The sequence below is a fragment of the Tamandua tetradactyla genome, chromosome 4 (genome assembly GCF_023851605.1).
Source record: "Tamandua tetradactyla isolate mTamTet1 chromosome 4, mTamTet1.pri, whole genome shotgun sequence".
Lineage (NCBI taxonomy): Eukaryota > Metazoa > Chordata > Mammalia > Pilosa > Myrmecophagidae > Tamandua > Tamandua tetradactyla.
In genome coordinates, this window is record NC_135330.1 from 106,433,220 (window position 1) to 106,452,581 (window position 19,362).

Genomic DNA, 19,362 nt, shown 5'->3' on the forward strand with positions numbered 1-19,362 from the left:
CACATTACAAAGTAAAAACAAGACTGTCTAATCAGAAAAACAAGAAGATGGCCAAAAAATTTAAATCGTCTACACAATTGTGGGATATAGAGTCATACCTACTATCAATAATTCTCAACTTCACCTAAAGAACACATTTTGCCTTGAGATAAAGTGCCCATATTCCTTTATCTGAAAGTTTTGGAGCAGATGTGCTCAGAATTTAGAATTTTTCGGATTTTTGAAAGTGCCTGTGCCACTTATGACTAACATTCCCCCAGTGAATCTCAGGTAGTAGCCTATCATCAAACAAATTACAACCTTTCTGCAGAGAAATATATAAATATTCACATTAAGTAGGATACATAAAGACCATAAATACTCACTTTTGGCAAGATCCATTTGTATTTGTTGTAAATTGTTATTTATGTAATATCTTTAGGTCCTAAAACATATTTAGAAAAGGAGACAAATACAGAAACCAAATCATCCCATTTTCAGAAAGAACTGATAAGAAATTCAGAGAGTCAGTGACTCACACAAGTCATTGTGGGTTTCGTGAGGTCCCTAAATCAAGCCATTTGGCAAGGGAGTCTTTACTGGTCAGAGCTATTGATTTCAATGGAAAAAGAAAAGAAAAGAACTCAGGTGAGTTGTAAATTTATATACTGAAAACATAGGAAGGCTCTGAGGTTCCTGTTGCTAGTATAAATTTGTCAGCCAAACAGAGGCAAAGCCAATGTCTGTCTATCACCACAGAGAACCTCTGTGTGGTTCTCCAGGAGGTTTTACCTCCTCCAGGTAATCTCTTTACTCCTTTCAGCCCTGCTGTTTGGGTTGTATCCAATTGCTGCTGCCTGGGTAGCCCCTGACCATCCTTAACCCAGGCACACGGAGAATGACTCCACTCTGCCCCTTTCTCGTGTCTTCCTCCTCTGTTGCCACAGAAGCGTTTCTGAAAAAAAATCCAGTCTTTAGACACTGAATGGAAGAATCTGTGGAAAGCCTAGCAGCTTACAGAATTAACAGGGTGGACTTCCTGTCCCCAAATGCCTTCACTCAAATGGTCTAAATGTCTTTACTTCCCTTGGATAGTTTCCATCAAATTAAGTCAATTAGAATTTTTCCTCCTTAACAAGGATCTTCATTCAAAAAGACAAGCATATCATAGATGATAAGATTAGCTCAATCAAATTATTTTTCTCCTAATACCCAGCTGAGACTAGCCATACCTCATTTAATTCTCAACTTAACAAGTATATTTTGAGCACCTAATGTGTCAGGTATATTAAGTGGGACAAATGAAGACCATAAATAGCCTCAAGGCAACACAAGTTAGGATCTGCCACCAATCTGTGGGAGAGGGATGCAGGGGGAGAAAGACATTAAACAATGGCAGAAGTAATACATGCCTTGCTAAAGAAACTAAAGGATACTCTGCCAGCTTACACCAAGAGAACTTAACCAGTCTGGGGCTGAGGAAGAGTCGCCCAAGTGGAGACGTGGGGACCTGGGAACTTGGGGAATGAGTTCATGTTACCTGGGTGAAGGTGGGAGGAGAATGTTCCAGGTCTACACCCAGAAATGATCACTGTGAGGTGGGCAGCCAACAATGGAAGGCTTTAGACTCAAAGAAAGGTTGTGAATTCTCACCCTCACATGGCGGGAGTTGAACTGAAAGACTTTTGGCAGAGGAACTGTCTGACCAGGCCTGCATTTTAAACAATCCCTCTGGCTGCACTGAGAGAGCAGAGTGGACAGCGGGGAACCAATCTGCTGCAAGAGTCCAGGTAAGAAATGATGGAGGCGTCAATCAAGTGGTGTCAGCGGAACTAGACAAAGGTGGAGAGACTCTGACACCGAGGAGACAAAATCTATAGGGCTTAGTGATTTATTATTTTATAGGAGGTGAGGAGAAGAGCAAGACTCCTGAGCTTTTGGTTTGAACACTGAGATGAATGTTCAGGAATCCAGGAAAAGTCCCTGGATTTTGGGACCTGGAAGACATCAATGATTACCTTAGTAAGAACATTTTCAGGAGAGGGATATGAGGTGGGTTGGGTTTGGAATGGGTTGAGAGTGAATGTGAGATGAGAAAAAAATGTAGGCAACTCTTTAAAAAATGGAAGGAAAGAAGGTGATATCTGAAGGAGAACATGGAGTCATAAACTGAGGAGCAGGTGTGAGGTGAGATGGCAAGTCTACTATGCAACATACTGCTTTTGAGGCAATTGAGAGACATTTGAGGGGTGCAGCTATGTACAAGCACTTGGATGCTGGAAGAAGGGCTGGGGAAGCACACCAACCTGAAGTCATCAGCTTCAAGATAGCAATTGGAGCCAGGGATGTAAATGAGATGACTTACCAAGTGTGTGAAGAGGGGTGTGGACTTTTCTGGCAACATGGGACAGAAATCCTAGAATGAGCAGGGACTCAGCACCAAGGGATTGAGAAAACCTTCTCTACCAAAAGGGGGAAGAGCAAAATGAGACAAAATAAAGCACAGCTGAGAGATTCCAAACAAAGTTGAGAGGTTATCCTGGAGGTTAGTCTTACGAATTAAATAGATATCACCTGTTTAGTTAAGGTAAAATGGAGAGGCTGGAGGGAACTGCCTGAAAATGTAGAGCTGTATACCAGTAGCCATGTTTCTCAAAGATGATTGTATAATGACACAGCTTTTGCAATGTGACTGTGTGATTGTGAAAACCTTGTGTCTGATGCTTCTTTTATCTAACTTATCGACAGACGAGTAAAACATATGGATTAAAAATAAATAAATAATAGGGGGAACAAATGTTAAATTTAGTAGATTGAAATGCTAGTGATCAGTGAAAGGGAGGGGTAAGGGGTATGGTATGCATGATTTTTTTTCTGTTTTCTTTTTATTTCTTTTTCTGAATTGATGCAAATGTTCTAAGAAATGATGATGATGATGATGAATATACAACTATGTGATGATATTGTGAGTTATTGATTATATAACAAGAATGGAACGATCATGTGGTAAGAATGTTTGTTTGTGGTTATGTATCATAAATAAAAAAATTTTTTTTAAATAAAAAATAAAAAAAAACTTCAATGCTGATATAAATGGTCCAGTATAGAAGGAATAGTAAAAGACAGAGGAGAGAGAGGGGGTAACGATTAACAGAAGGTTCCAAAAATGAGCAGAAAGGCTTGGGGTCCACAGGGGAGAGAAGTCTGATGCTTATGGAGTTGTAGACATTTGGGTGGGAGGGTGAGGGAGTTCCCGCCAGGTAGCTTCCAGGAGGCAAGGTCAACTCAGAGTTAAACAGAAGGCAGGGAGCAAGGTCTGAAAGAGCTGTTACAGAGAGCGGAAGCACAAGTTGGCCAGGACACCATGTTGGGGGTATGGAGGGCTCGGCTGAGGGTGAAGACACGGGTCTGCCTGGGTGGAACCTTCTCCAGTGATCTCAGCAGCCTGGGAAGAGTGGGCAGCAGATGGATGGCTAGATTCATACAGTGCTGTGGTCCGGCCTAGCAGGTGCATCACAAGGACAGCAGGGCAAAGGAGTTTAGGATATAGGTAGGAGAGTGAGGTAAGGGATGGGCCATGGAATCTAAGCTGGATAGAGAGGAAAGGCAGGCAGGAAAGTGGCCAGTGGACAGGGGAGTATTGAGTGGGTAAATTTGGAGCAGGGAATATTTGGGGTTACAGAGGCTTGAGGCAGTAAGGCGACACTGTTAATAGAGGGCTAAAGAAAGCAGAGGAGATAAGAGAAGCTTATAAGGGAACCAGACAATATCTGACAAAGTAAACCATTTGTGAGGGCCAGGCTTACCCCTATGAAAAGGGGGAGAAATGCAAAGAGGAACACGGGAGAGAGACGAAGTTATAATAACTCCACTTTTTGTGACTGGGTACACAAATAGAATCTAAAGATGTTTTTAGAAATCTTGTTTGGAATCTCACTAAAGAGACTCAATTCCTGTAAGGGATGACTGAAGAAGAAAGAGATATGCTCAGCTAGAGGAAACCAGAAGTTACTAAATCCAAGAAGGCTAAGCTTCCATTTGGAATTTTTTTTAGCTCTGAATTTTATTCATACCGACCATGGACTTGCCATATGATACAATAATATAATTTTAAAAATCTAATGTAATAGTACCTAACTTTTACTGAGTGCTTCCTATATACCAAGCACTATGCTAAGCACTTTACATGTTTTCTCTCATGCAATCCTTACAACTCTCTGAGGTAGATACTTTTATCACCTATATTTTACTGATGGGGAAAATGAGAACCAGAGAGGTTAAGTAAGTAGCCAGCATGGTCTCTTTACCAGGACTCTTAATTTTCACATACAGGTGATATGCTAATTGCGATATTAAGAGGGGAGAACCTTACAAATGACGGTACAGTTTAGAGAAAATTAAGTTCATCTAAATTCTAATTAATAATTTTGATTACACAAAGGCACCAATTTGATAATCTCAGTACCAACCTATAGTTCTCTGAATTAGCATGCATTCCTTCTCCTTTGCAGAAAAATGGCTTCTGCTTGAAACACCAAAGTCAAAACAGTATTTATTCTTCCCCACGTCAAACAAAGTGCAGTTAAAGATGGTTCTCCTCTCTCCCAGGTTCAGTTTGTTTTCAGCCAGCTGAACAGTCCTCTCCTCGGGACGTCTGGGGGCCTCCTTAAAGACAGTGACCACCCCCTGGACAAAGACACATGGGGGAGGCACCACCATCACCTCCACCACGGACTCGCACGTGAGTTCTGGCACCATAACTAGTCTGTATCCAAATTTCTGGGCCAGGTCGATGGGTCCTGCTGAGGTAATAACTGAGTCTCGGCCAAGCAGCTTAAGCACCACCGTGACATAGGCTTCCGGCCCCACTGGTGCACAACCAAAGTCTACCCACTGACTTTGGGAGAGTTCTGCCCTTTTGCTGGCTCTTATTTGCAGTGGCTGTCCCTGATGAGCTCTCGCTTCAGGAAGGCTGTTGGTGAAGATGACATCTACTAAGATGTCGGGCTTGTCCACAGGGAAGGGGCAGAGTGGTTGAGGGGTAAAAAGGCCCACCTGAAAGGTGCCCTCCGCTGCCTGGGACGTCCGATTCAAGTCCACGTGGAAGGTGGGCCACTCCACCTTCAGAAAGGCACTTTTCTCCCACCAGGGGACTGGAGTGCTGTTGTCTGTGGCTCCTGGAGTCATCGTGAACCAGTAGTCACCAGCTTCCTTGAAGTAGAAGCACTCAAATTCGAGTGTTCCCTGTGACTGGTTGGTCAGGAGGGATTTGGTGGTCACAGTCTGATTGGTATTGGCCTCCAACAACAGGACAGAGACATTCCTCAATGTCCCATTAGCACCATCGAAATATTGGAAATCCACAGACACCGTGTTGTTGCTTAGTGCTACATGGCCTGGCTCTCCCAAGAGGAGATACTCAGCTTCTCCTAGAACTGAAATGAAATGGTCAGAATTGGTTTTTAAAAAGGAGTATTTGAACAGTGCTGTAACAGGCCATAATAGGCATTTTAGACACAAGATATGTTTGCACTGAGCCAAGGAGGATGTAAAATGATGGTGTGCACAGATGCTGGGAGCTGGGAGATGATGGGCAACGTACTCTGCCCATCCTATAGTGCCTATGCTCCTTTATCTTCATCTCTCATGCTTATATTTAAAATAATGAATTCATTATAAATACTCTGGGTTCACAAGAGCAAGAATAACAAGTGACAATTCTCAGAATAAAAACCCAATAGCTCACATTTTTCGTTTTAATCCTATTCTGGTCTTTAGGTATTTGGGGAAAATGGACATACAGTGAGGCAAGAGAAAGCTTGATTTAAATGACACAATGCAAAATGCTCTAGATCACTTGAAAGGTTAAGATGTAAAATTTACTTCAAAGCTACTATTTTCTGATATTCAAGAAAAATACTTGGGAATTTTTACCAGCAAGGGAACCAGTGCCCATGGATTGATATGGGGCAGTAATTTTTAGATGGGTAAGCAATGTTGGCACTTTGTTCTACCCAGATGAGCTAAGAGATGGAGTGTTATCTTTCAGAGTGTGAGTGTTTATGAAATGACTAGTCTTGTCCTTGGTCATCCTAAAGACATTAGCATCCTGAAATTGGCCTATATAACAGGCCCCAGGATCATTCCATCGGGAGCAATCATATCTTTTTAAAAAGACACCCATCAGAGCAGCAGAAGCGAAAAGCTGAAAGAACACAAGACACATAGCAATCCTTGTTTCTATTTTGAACCCTATCCAAAGACAGAGTTTGGCAAGGCAACCACCCTACCTCATGGCTAGGGTAAGAAACAATTCTAGATTTAAGGCCCTGCAGAGGGAGTGAGTCATTTTATACTACTTTTTTAAAGAAGAGCTAAAAAATGTATTTAGATAAAAAAGGAAATTTGAATCATTCATGCAAATTGTCTGACACACCTTAGTAGAATCCAGGGTTGCCAGGATCACAGTTCTAAAGGCACTCTGTGAAAAGTCATCAACAACAATACATTTATAGACCTCACATTTATGCTTATTGATACCAACATTAGGCATACTCAATACTCACCATAGTCACAGAGTACTACCAATAGTAGATTTGAAAAGTCTTTCAACATTTGTTTCATTCTGATAAGCAAAATCCCAGGTCTTTGGTTTCCTCATGTCCTTTCTCCCATCCAAATCATGATTTTTTTTTCAGGAACAACTGAAATTAGGAAACTCAGTTAATGACGGCTCTGTTCTGTGTGATTCATATAATAGGAATCATGAAATGACAACCATTCTAAAGAGTTAAACTTCCTAAGGTATACTGAAAGGAAAATGGGGTGGAAACTAATTTTCCCTGGGGAAATAATCTGGAATCATCAATTATATCCATATATATATATATATATAATACCTCTTTATAGCTCACCTGCTAAGAACATCAGGTATACTCAGCACCCCAAAGATGAACTTCACAAACATCAAGTTTCTCTTATTTTTACAGCACATCCTCACATGTAGTGTTTGTTATTTGCCTGATTTCGTCAAAGCGAATAGACCATTTGGATGATATACTTTCAAATTACTTATCTGATCAATTCACTAAATCCTGCCCAACTTCCACGTTGCATTGTGCTATATAGATCAAAACCCTTCCTGACTTACTTCCACAAATGTGTCATCAAACTCTCATTTTCTTGCCTCACTGCTTGATGCTTAGGAGCTACATCAAAACCAACCAGCCTTAAAAAAAATCCCCCAGAGCATTATGCTTCAATGTGAACTCTGTGTGGCCTGCTTCCCTTTAGGCCAAGCTAAAAAGGAAACAGGTAACAATTATCATCCTTTATCAGTCTTCCAATACCTGTTGCTGCTGGCACATCTCTAAGCATTCAGGCAGCTCTCATTCCAGACAACCCAGGAAGGCAGGGAAGACCTTGGCAAACCGTGTTTCAGAGTCATTTGTTATGAGGCTCCCACTTGGACATAACATACATTTGGACTTTGAGAATAAGACACAGTGCACCGAAGGGCTAGTTTTTTTTTCACACTCAAATCTTGTAGACTAGGGGCTACTAAACATAACCAAATATATATATTTTTAATTTTTAGATTCCTCCCACTGTCCACAATTAATACATTTTAATAAGTAAAATATACTATTTTCCAAATATATGTACAATACAGCCTTTCAGAAAAGAACCGAAATAAATGCTGATTGAAATAATCCAAACTTCAATGGGAAGGAAACTGGTGTGTCTCCATTAGCTTTCTTTCGATAAGAGATGATTGTACAAAGGAAACACTACTTCCTCAAAGGGAAACTGAGATCTGAAGTTAATTATGCTGATCATTAGCTCTGCCCCCACCCCCAACAACAACAAAAAAAATCAGTTTGCTGGAATTGGCAGCAGAGTTGAATAAATCCTTTCCTTGAAAATGGACAGGGAAAGGTGAGGCCCTTGCAGAGTTCTCATATCTCTTAGTCAAGTGTGGGAAGTTAGTGCAATTACATGCTTCCTTTACAGCCACTGATACTCAGTAACCAAAATAAGGAGAAGCAAGACATTTCCTTAGATCCCAAAAGTTCTACTTGCTTCTCCATGATAGTCATTTTTTTAAAGCCCAAATCAAAACTGATTGTTTGATCAAAACACATTTTTCTTCCCTATGAAAATGACCAGTAGAATGTAGAGTTGTATGATGATCTATATTTAGAGTACTTTATAAATTGAATGGAAATGGAATTATAAAATAAATTACCCTGCGACCTTTAAATCATACTGTAGATTTTCTTGAAAATCTTTTCAGGCTTTCAAAATTAAATGCTGAATTTTTACTAGCTTAATCATGAATTTGAAGAAATTAGCAAAGCACCAGATGGAATGGCATGCTGGGGAAAGAGTATTACTTTTTTTAGAAGAGGGCATGTCTCTTAATTCTCTCTCTCTTTTTTAATTGCTTTACCTTGCTTGATAGTTTTCTTCCCAGAGGCTGTGCCAGTATTACAATTGGATATTTATGGTGCTTGGCTTCGGAATTGTTTTAAGATAAGAACTTGGGTATGGTATACTTTATGCACATTCAAAAATACTCTTGTATAGCATTCATATACATAAACATTTATTGAGAAATTCTAATTGCATCAGCTGAGGGGGGCAAGGGAGGTTGGGAATATTCTCAATGGCCAAAGGCACTGCATCAAGGTCACGACCCTAATTTTTGCTGAAACCAGCTAGATAAAAAGTTTCCGTTACCCCCCAGAATGTCTTCGTAGCTGCAGAAGTAAATAAACTACGCTGATGTCCACGGGACCGACTACTCGTCAAAGAATAAAAGTTTAAAAAGTTAAAGGAAGTAAAGAGATTTTGTCCCTTCTAACAAACATGAACATGCCCGTGGGTGTATAATAGTAGTATTTATTAGGAGGAAATTCCTAATCCCAAAGCAGCTCGTGTAGGCAGGCTTTATTTAGAGTTTGCTCTGCCCTGGTTGCTAGGGCGCCGTGTGCACCCTCCACATCTACTCAGTTTTGGAAAGGCGCACAGGTCAAGTTCAGGCTTGGAAATCAAGCCTTACCCGTGTCGTCAGCATAAAGACATCTCAAAATAAGGACCATTTTGAAATGCTTACACGTCACACTGCTTGAATCCCACCACCACTCCCTCAAAGGATTTCGTTTTAGAGAGCAGCAAACATTCTGAAACGCTTAGTATCCCAAGTCGCGACTTGTCACGGGTCCTGGGAGTTCTGACCCCAATGCCCAGCTTCGGGCAGCCCCAATCTCTTGGCAACACCTGGGCGACGGGAAAGCCGGGCTCAGAGCAGGGTTGGATTCGCAGGAGAGAAGACAGGAGATTTTTTAAAGCATGGCCCCGGGAGAAGAGGAGGCGCACGAGACAGCGAGTGCGCGGGTTGGTTGCTGCTGGTGCGCTCAGGTTCCGGGGAGACGGCGGGCTCCGGAGCCAGTGTCCCAGCCGGACCGCGCCGCCGAGGGGACCCCACGCACACGGCGGGCTCCACTTACCTCTCGGGTCTGCCAGGGCGCCGGCTCCGGGCCGGGGTAGGCGAAGCTGGCGGGGTGGGAAGGCGGGCCACACAGGCCGCGGGGAAGCGCGCGGAGCATCCCGCGGTGCCGGGACTGTGCGCCCAGACCCGGCCTGCGGCCCCGCCCGGCCCCGCCCCCGATGGTGCGGGGAGGGCGGCATCCGGAGAGCTGGGGCGGGGACTGGACTCGGGGCGCCAGGCGAGGTCGGCCCGCCCGCCCCTTCTGGGCAGCGCATCTTCTGCTCCCTGCCCCGGCTCGCCCGCTGCCTGACTGCAAACCTGGCAGGAAGCTTGCACGGCCGTGGAGGGGTCGGCGGACGGGGCGCAGACCCAGTAAACACAGGCCGCCCCTCCAAACACACACACTCCCATAGCCTGTACCCGAGGCTTTAGGATTAGCCAACATCGTAGCGTCTCCTGACATTTCACATTCAATACTTCTCCTCGCAGTGTATTTTTTCTGGGAGACCACAAAAATAAATCGTTGAAATGGCATAATATGTGGGCTCCCCGCCCCCCCCCCCATCCCCACAAACTGGTTTCTCAAATGTCATTTAGGAGTTCGAAAAGAAAACAGTTCAGGGAGAGCCCATCTTTAAATATCCAATAATTAAATATCCAATAATAATTTAGCAGTTATTGGATATTTAATTTAAATTAAAAAATAACATTTTAAAAACTAAGTGTCAGGGTTGTCTTTTTAAAAGGATACTAAAGAACAAATACAAGGGGAACTGTTTAACAGCTTCATTTGTTTTTTTGAGTACACTGTAATGTGTAATCGTTTGCTATCTGCTTTTCTTTTACACAAAATATTGTTAAAATTAAACCATTAAACAGACAAAACTATTTTTCAGTGCTAGAAATTAGAGTGCAGTGGTGGCCTCCGGGAGAGGGTAATTGGAAAAGGCCCGAGGGAACTTTCTGGGGAGACAAATATCTTGTATTGGTTGGGTATGAGTTTTATATTAGTCTAAATTCATCCTATTAAGATCTGTGCATTTCACTGTATATTTTGCCTCAATTTTTAAAACTTAAAAATATATACCATTTGCAGGCCCTTGAATCTATCTACTTCCATCTTTTAAAAGACTAGCACAACTATACACTTACACGATACCAAGTATCAAATTTCCTAACTACCTAGCTTGCCAAATAATTCATACTAAATAGAATTAATTAAATCCATTTAAAGTTTCAAATATGCCTTTAAGGTTATCATCTAATTTTTCCACTAAAATTTAATTGGGAAAACTGTGTTTTCAGTTGTATAATCATGAAATCATCTAATCCAATATGACATTCATCAACTCAAGCTGGGATTCCTTTTCAAATATTTGCCCAAGTCCCTGACATTTTCAGTTCTGAAAGCAAAAGCTCAGTGGAAAAAGCAGGCTTTAGGAGTTGGAGAGATCTGAGTTTAAACTCCAGCCTTGCCTCTGTAACCCTGTGCAAATTACTTAATCCCTCTTTTCCTCCACTGTAAAAGGCATAAAAGTTACATTGAAGTTTTGTGATAACCGACAGCATATATAAAAAGCAACCTGCTCCCCACTAATCCTTCATACAGATTCTCCCCCAGAAAGCCAATGCTGGGAAGTAGCAGGACCTAAGCATAGGTTTAAGTGGCAGTATCAATATGCTTGGTTGGTTTTTAAATTAAACCGTTCTAAGATGCTTGGTCATTAGAATCCTTGACAAACCATATTACTGTCTTTACTGGAGCAGTTAATATACAGTCTAATCTTTTAGAAAAGAAGGCAAATAAAAAGCAGAGAAAAAAATGCATTCCAAAGAAGAGTGGTATGGTCTTGTCAGTATTGAACTAAAACAAAGATGGCTGGCAAGACACCTTCAGTTCTCTTTCTGGGTGTCTGGTCCAGTGATCTTTTGCAAATTGTATAAAATTTATACACTATCACTCTCAATAACTCCCTTCAAACAAATGGGGAAATCTTTTTATTTCCCTAGGTACTACTCTGAGATAAAAGCTGTCCCAATTTTCACACTGTAATACAACAGCTTATAAAATAAGATCTTACAGGTATGTAACCTGATTTTCCTGGAGTGCTTCCCACATCACAGATATGTTCCATATCATGGAATTTGAGTAAGAAAGCATGGATGTCAGACAAGCTGAACTGGGACAAATCTGGCTGAGAAGAATTTTGGGAAGAGGGGAAAGGGCACAGATTCAGATTTGCCTGGTTAACATAGTATCATAATCCCCAAATCACTCAATTCAGTTAATATTTAAGTAGGAATCTACCATGTACAATCGCCTAGGCCAGTGATAATTCAAAAGAAGTGCTTATGACAGTCCTCGAACTTAAAGGAATCCAAGTTCTCTTCTTTCTGTATCAAGACAACAAGTAAAGAACAAGACAAAACATAGTTAAGTTTATGGGACAGAGAGAACTCTTATGGGGAGTTTAGAAATAGGAGAGATGTGGGCTCAAAACAGAGACTTTTAAAAAGCAGGTGGGATTGCGTGGTGTGGGGGGTAGAACAAGCGAATGAGGAGGAATAATGAGGGGATGTTTGGACAGACATGGGAGAGGCATCCCAGGAGCAGGAAGGGTATATCGCATGGTGTCTCCTTGACCAGCAAGTGTTTCTAATGCCTACTGGGTTACCAGGATCCTCACCCATAAAGCCTTCCCAGGTCCTTCCATCAGAACCAAAGTCTCCTTTCTTTGTCCCCCACTGTATGGCCTTGTGACCCTGCCATGGCACTCACTTCATTCGTCCTCAATTAAAGGTGCTTACATCTATTTCCCCAACTAGGCTGCCCTCTTCTCAGGTACAGTGCCCCACAAAGTTCCTCACACAAAAGTGACGTGGATTCAAAAAGGTATTTAACTGAATTGAAGGATGGGTGTTAAGGCAGGATAAAATGAAGACAGAGCTTCTGCCTTGCACGTTTACCCTTCCCCGGCTTTTTTTCTTGGTTTGGGGTTAGTCTCCATCAGAAAAAGGGAATGTCTCTCGAGAAGGGCTAAAAATCCTGGGAGCTGAGTGGTAAGCGAGACAACTGACCCTGTCGCATGCCCTGTTGGAGACTGGGAGTAACTCTGACTTCCAAGCCATAGTAACCAACCTTCTCCTGGACCCTCCAGAAGAGTTGTCTGGCGTTGTGGGAGGAATTTACTTCAGAGATTTCGAGTATGTCTTGGATGAAAGGGAAAAGCCTCTTCCCCATAATTATATTATGGTAACCATAATATAATTTTTGGATAACTGCCAGAAATGCACTGGGAATCATATACCTAGAGAGGTGGATCAAGGATGCCACCAGGAGCTGAAAGGATTGCTTTGGAATTTCTGGATTCAAGAGCTTTTTGTAGAAACATGCCTCATTTAAACGGAAAATCTGCCATGAAAAATACCACTTGGAAATTTTGGGCTATCAAGTAATTTAGGGTCCCTTGATTTGTGTAGTTATCTTACTAGGGAGAGAGGCATTATGAAGATGTGGAGAGCTGATAAGAGAAAAAGGCTACTGTATGATGATAGAAGGCTGTACAGGAAAAATCATCTGTTGTTGATACTGCAAAAACTGAAGAATAAAAGGAGCTATGAGGCAGGAAAAGGTCTTTAGGGCATTGCCAGGAAGAAAGATCCACTTTGACTTCCAAGGAGGATTCAAAGTCTATGCAGCATGAACTAATTTCAAAGGATTCCCACAGCTTTACACCTCATTTTGAATGGAACTCTATGGCATTATCAACAAAGGATGCTCGGATGGACTACCTGAGAGAATCTATATTTGGAGAAGGCAAATCTTGACTGTAATTTTAATTTAAAATTAGTTATCATTGTGTGTCATAGTTGGACTTATTTTAACTAAAATAATAGTGTAGGATTGACCTGTTTCAAGGTTACTTGAATACCTCTTATGATAAATAGACATTAATAATGGAATACTTTATTATCTGGTTTGGAAACTGACATTTGTAATATAAAATTCATATAACTTTTTAAAAATGTAAATAGCTTTTCCTTCATTCTTGGAGTACGCACTGTGTGTCAGGAACAGTTTAGGCACTGGGGATACGGCATATCTTCTGTGGGTAGAGTGAGACAATAGACAAAATAAATGAATAAAATATATTATGCCTTAAAAAAAAATGAAGACAGATTATAGAAGTGCATACATCAGAGTTCATTCATTGAGTAAATATTCAATGAACACTTACTATGTGTTAGGCTCTCTTCTAGGCTTTGAGGATGCATCCTTGAGCAAACCAGATAAAAATCTCTTCCCGTGTGCAGCTTACATTCATCATGAGGGATTCGATTAGCAATAAATTTACATAAATTCAACTATATTTACTGGCAGAAAAAGATATGTTCATTTAAATAGCGTCAATAGTATAATAATTAAAATTATAGAAGTCTACTGCTGCTAAAAAGTCTTTATTATATGTTGTACATACTATATTTATAATATATCCATACCCACATATCCCTCTACAGCAAGACTCTATATATTGAACTTTATTGGCAAATTAAAAAATTTTCAAGAATAATCTTGAAGGGAGACTTGATTTTGTCCACAGTCCTTATAACCTAACGACCTTGTAAGCTGTGACTCCACTATACCAAAATGATGGCTCTGAGACTGTTGGGCTAAGGAAATCCAATTTAAGTATTAGAGCTTGAGAACGATGCTCAATGACAACTCCGTGTTCCAGTCAGATTCCTCTGCTAATAGGGAAGGAGAGAGAGCACATTCCCGTGGTTGATCAACAGTGGACTTCACATCAGGTGTTTGTAAAAAAGTTCAGGACCATTTCCCATTCTTTTAAAATAACCCAAATAGCAAGGGCATGTTGTTATAAATATTTACAATCAGTTCTGGATTATAAAGTCTAAAAAAGGATGAATCCTGGTTTATTCTAACTTCAAGGTTTATCATTTTCATATATTGTTTTAAAAACATTTTAATAGAACACCAAGTTCAGAAAAATTGTTTTTTAATTTTGTAATAAGTTTACCATATATACATCAATACCAATCATTTAACCCCGAAAACAATCTTCACTTATACAATGTAAAAAAAATTTTCTTGACAATAAGTGACTAGAAATATTCCAATATCATAAAGCTAGAAACAGATTTTTTGCTCCTCAGAGCCAAGTTAGGAAAGCAAAAATAATCATTATACCAGTGGAAAGCACCAAGACAGAACTTTTTTGCACTTAGGGCCTGATTAGTTGTGGTTAAATGTGACCTTTACCAACAGAAGACAAGGAATAACATCTTATTTGGAAAAAAAAAAAGATAAAAATACATACAGAGGTAGAGAAACAAGGAAGAATGCCCACTTGAAACACAAAATAAAGTAAACTTAATCATACTTTTAAAAAATTGATGTGACTTTCCACAATATATTCATACATCACTTTTCTTCTTTAGTTAACAATTATGATTGTGCCACTTATGTTAATTTGTTATCCCACTAAAGCAAATACACTGATTTACGTGGATTTGCTGTAACTAACCCATCAGAGCTATACCCTCTAGTTCAATCTTAACTAGAATTCATTTCCAACTGGCGAAACAGATAATTATTTACTTATCTTTGTAATATTTAAAAACCTGAGCCAGATGAGATAGCGTGTGTGAAAGTGTGTGTTTGCATGTGTGTGTGAAGACTGACATATACAACAAACTTATATCCAGCAAATCCCTGAAAGGACTGGGTGGCCGGACACTGAAAGTGTACCCAAAGAAACCTGAGGGTGAGCAATGGGGCAATCAGGGAATCTGTCATGACAATGAAGAATGAATCAGTAACAGTTTGGGAAAACAAAGCCTACAGCAGGCTGCATGGCCACACTGGAAGATACCAAGCAGTGACAACAGCTTTTAAGGGGGGGTCAGAATTGATTTTGGCCGCCCCTAGAGGGATTCCCTGGGTTAGCAGCTGAGGATCCCTGGAACTTCTCCCAGGGGTCTTTTTAGCAAGCAGCCTCTGATTCCTTCTGTGAGAATGTGACAAGAATTCCAGAGTCTGAGCCTGGGTATCTCTCCTCCGAGTCTCGCTGATGTTTCTCTCAATGCAGTGCCCTCCATGCTCTGCAGGCAACCCTGAGGGGACATGGTCCAGCAGAGAACCATCACTGCCCCTCCCACCCAACTCAGTCTCAGATGGGGTTTTCCTTTCTGTGCCCGTGGGATCCCTGAGTTTGAGGCAATGCCAGCAAACTGTATGCTGTATAGAAGTGACACATGCAGTCAGGCAGGCCACTCTAAAACTTCAGCAGTCAAAATTCAGTAATAGCCAGTTACTATATCAGTAAGACTTTTTACTAATATAGTTTTTCCACACAACTTAAAATAGGTAGGGCCAAGAACAACAAAAAAGTTTGCTGAAATAGGACGGATTTTTTTAAAGCTCAGTGCTGAAGTTCCTTGAAAGAAGAAAAAAGAAACATATTTCTTTTCCATTTTCTATTTCCTTGTCCTTGGCTTTGAGGAAAAAGAGTACTAAGGATCTGAGGTTTCTGAAAAGCCAGTTAAAAGGCCCCCTGCCCCTTCACTCACGCGGCAATCTCAGAGAATGCCTGGGCCATCTACTTCCCAAATTTGAACTCTTGTATTTGGGCATGTCTACACAGCTCTTTAACTCAGTGTCCAAATCCACAGCACTTTTGAAAAAAAATGGCATAGTTGCATCCTTTAAATGCCAGCCATGAAATCATCACTTAAAAAAAAAAAAAAGAAATTAGTCATATTATATGTACATAAATTGAATAAAATTCTCTCCTTATTAAAAGATACTTTATTTGGTCGTTGAAGACATGCTAATGACTGTTTCTAAAAGCCCTTAGGAGGAGACTGATATGGCCTTAAGCAGCTTGTTATTTGTTCCACTGTTATCAGGTTCTCATAGGGATGACTTGGTTTTGTGAAGATCCCCAAAATGGGCTCATTAGATATGGAGAAAAATTTCATTTATAATTCAGGGAATTTTTAGTCTCCTAAAAACAGTGATCTAACCTGCCCAAACCAGCAACTAACTTCTCTTTATCTGACCCCATGAACTAAAAATTCTCTTCTATACAAATGGACAGATTTGATGATCAAGTTAAAATTCACTTGATTTTCAGGTCAAACTCTGAAGGTTCTATATAATTATAACATGATTTTAAATTCATATTGGCATTCAATATTTTATATTTTCCTATTTATCCTAAATAAGCTTTGTGGACCATAATGTTTAGGAAGAAATTAAGAGTTTATATTATACTGCGAAGTTCCAATAAATTCTCAATTTACCAGGATTTATCTCTTTTAGCTCAATGCCATACAACCTCTACATGATACAAGTAAAAAGACAAAAAGTATTTCAAATACTAAGTTCTTAGCTCTGTGTCATAAATAGATTTGGATAAAATCGCAAGCCTTCCACTGAGTCGTCTCGGCAAAGATGGCCCATCTTCTCTGCAAGAAGCAACCTAAGAATTAAAGGGAACAAAACAATCAATCAGCTGTCTGTTCAGAAATACAAATTTTAATGCAACATAAGGACCTTATTTACCGTTCTTTGGCCAGGAGGACAGACATTCCCACAAGCTTGGCAAATTCTTCAGATGTTAAGGATCCCTTCTCTGAAATCTAGGAGAAAGGCAAAGCAGAAAAAAAAAAGTGATAATTTAGGTCATCTGGGTATTAACCTAGGGAGAATGTCTACCATATTCCTAGGAAACAATTTTCTTCCAAAATCCCCAGAATATTATCATGATTGAACTAAATCTTCTTCACTGATGTTTAATTCTATAAGAGTTGGTAGACACAGAACAAATAAAGAAACTAAAATATCAAAATGAAGCCTTCTATGATATAACAAAGGCACTCTGCTAAAGCAGAAAAAGAATTATTCTCTATTCTGAAAAGAATAGAATTGAATACATATTACGTGTTTGTTTAAAATATGTGGTAGAAATATCTATGGTCTTGGGGCTTTCATCTGGTTTAAAATAAGATGTATAATAAATGCAAGATGTTCAGATTATACCAGCTCACCACAGAGACTATGAAGGCAATAATATTTCAAGTATTCTAACGAGTAACATAGCAGTTTGGTCCTTAAAATCTGTCTAAACTACAACTACTTTTTACATTTTTTGAAGCAATTCTTTCACAAAACAACTTGTGATTTTTTTTTTTTGTCTGCTGTATGGTGGGGGTCACATTTCATTCTTTTTCCATGTGTCTATCCCGTTACTACAGCACCATTTGTTGAATTTTTTTTGGGGGGGGATGGTGGAGGAGGGAAATGCAGGGGCCAGGAATCGAACCTGGGTCTCCCGTATGGCAGGCAAGAATTCTTCCACTGAATTACCTTTGCACCCCCAACTTGTAATTGTTTTACAAAGCTCCTTATGTAGTTACTACTGAAAGAAAAAGTTCAATTAAGTGTAATACTCTGATGAACAAAGTTAAAAACTTGTTCTCAATAGTAAGCTTCAATTGAAGCTTATTTATTCCTCATTCATTCTAATTCTCCTTATTTATACGATTTTATGAGTGTCAATAAACACAAGTTTCAAAGGAGCTTTTAAAACGTAATCTTGATAAATATTTATTTATTGCTAATGATTAACTGTTTTTAATTGGGTCTGAAACTAAAGTCAAATGCAAAAGGAAATCCTGTCTCTCAAGTTTCTAAACACTTTGAGTCTTCACAGTAAACTCTAATAACTGAAGGAAACTGGGTTCACGTACCGTCTCTAGGGCCGAGGCCACCATTTCCTCTTCCTTGTGGGACTGCAACTCAAGTACCATGACACCACTGTCAAAAACACGGAGCCTGAAAACCACAGATGGGAGAACAAAGCAATGAATTACCTACAATCTTTGACCACTAAGCAGGAGCCAACACTTTTTACTTTTTTTTTATAACCAAGTACGAGAGCACTATTAACACAAAAACAACATTTAAAGCCTTAACAACAACAAGCAACAATGGGATAACTGAAAACCTCATGCGTAAAGAGTTAATAAAATTATAAACTAAAATCTGTATGTTAAATAAAATATGTGTGGCTACTTTTTTAGTCCCTTGGGATAAGGAAAATGTAATTTACAGCTCAACATTCACAAATCTAAGCCTCTAGAGATTGAATACAAAATGTCTAGGGGAGGGGTGATGGTTATTCTGACCTCCTGGAAAGAACCCACCCTCTTGTCTCATGATCCAAATCAACAGTCTGACTACTGGCTCCTTTATGACACACGGCCCTGATAAAGATGGAAGCTGAGATGACAGAAGGTGCTTCTCCTGGCAGGTACATCCTGGGCACAGGATATCATGTCACAGGGGCAATATTCTAGCCTTCTATGCCTGATGGCAAACATTGCAGGCTGTCCAATCTACTCTAAACAAACATCCTGTGGTGGTTCCTTTACCTGAGAGGTAATTTCAATGCTTCTAGCATCTTGCATGCATTCACTAAATCTTCTGGCGAGAGCAACTAATGGAGAAAAAAAAATCTAGTTTACACTACAAATTAATAGATTGATGCTATATAATTATCATGATCACCAAAACAGGAAGGGAAGTAAAAAAAAAGACAATCTATCAGGGATTTGAGATGACTTAATCATTACAAGGCAAAAGAGTTAGCAAAGGAGCAAAAGACATTCATTCATCTAAGCAGTGCTATACAAGAGAAATTTAACATGGCATGTATGTAATTTTAAATTTTCTAACAGCTACTTTAAAGAAACAGGTGAACTGAATTTTAATATTGTAATTTATACCCCAGTAGATCCCAAATACTATCAACACAACCTATATTCAATATAAAAAAATTACTGAGATATTTTACATTTCGTTT

General features: G+C 39.9%; 2 protein-coding genes across 6 annotated transcripts in view; both read right to left on the reverse strand.

The window, feature by feature from the left end:
• The window catches only part of THSD1 (thrombospondin type 1 domain containing 1), a 28,819-nt gene extending 15,511 nt beyond the window's left edge, over positions 1-13,308 (reverse strand). Inside the window, exons 1-3 of one of the 3 annotated variants that reach the window (XM_077158167.1) lie at positions 11,781-13,308; positions 6,546-6,683; positions 4,449-5,414 (exon numbers count right to left, since the gene is read on the reverse strand). In XM_077158167.1, coding sequence (XP_077014282.1) covers positions 4,449-5,414; positions 6,546-6,603 — 1,024 coding nt within the window. In that variant the 5' untranslated portion in view covers positions 6,604-6,683; positions 11,781-13,308. Of the gene's footprint in view, positions 1-4,448; positions 5,415-6,545; positions 9,434-9,491; positions 9,558-11,780 lie in introns of those variants that run through there. The other 2 variants (XM_077158165.1, XM_077158166.1) reach the window with 2 other exon arrangements.
• A 3,468-nt stretch (positions 13,309-16,776) lies between these two features.
• Positions 16,777-19,362, reverse strand: part of VPS36 (vacuolar protein sorting 36 homolog) — a 39,288-nt gene continuing 36,702 nt past the window's right edge. For all 3 annotated transcript variants that reach the window (XM_077158168.1, XM_077158170.1, XM_077158169.1), the window contains exons 11-14: positions 18,932-18,996; positions 18,248-18,332; positions 17,061-17,137; positions 16,777-16,977 (exon numbers count right to left, since the gene is read on the reverse strand). In XM_077158168.1, coding sequence (XP_077014283.1) covers positions 16,884-16,977; positions 17,061-17,137; positions 18,248-18,332; positions 18,932-18,996 — 321 coding nt within the window. In that variant the 3' untranslated portion in view covers positions 16,777-16,883. The remainder of the gene's footprint in view (positions 16,978-17,060; positions 17,138-18,247; positions 18,333-18,931; positions 18,997-19,362) is intronic.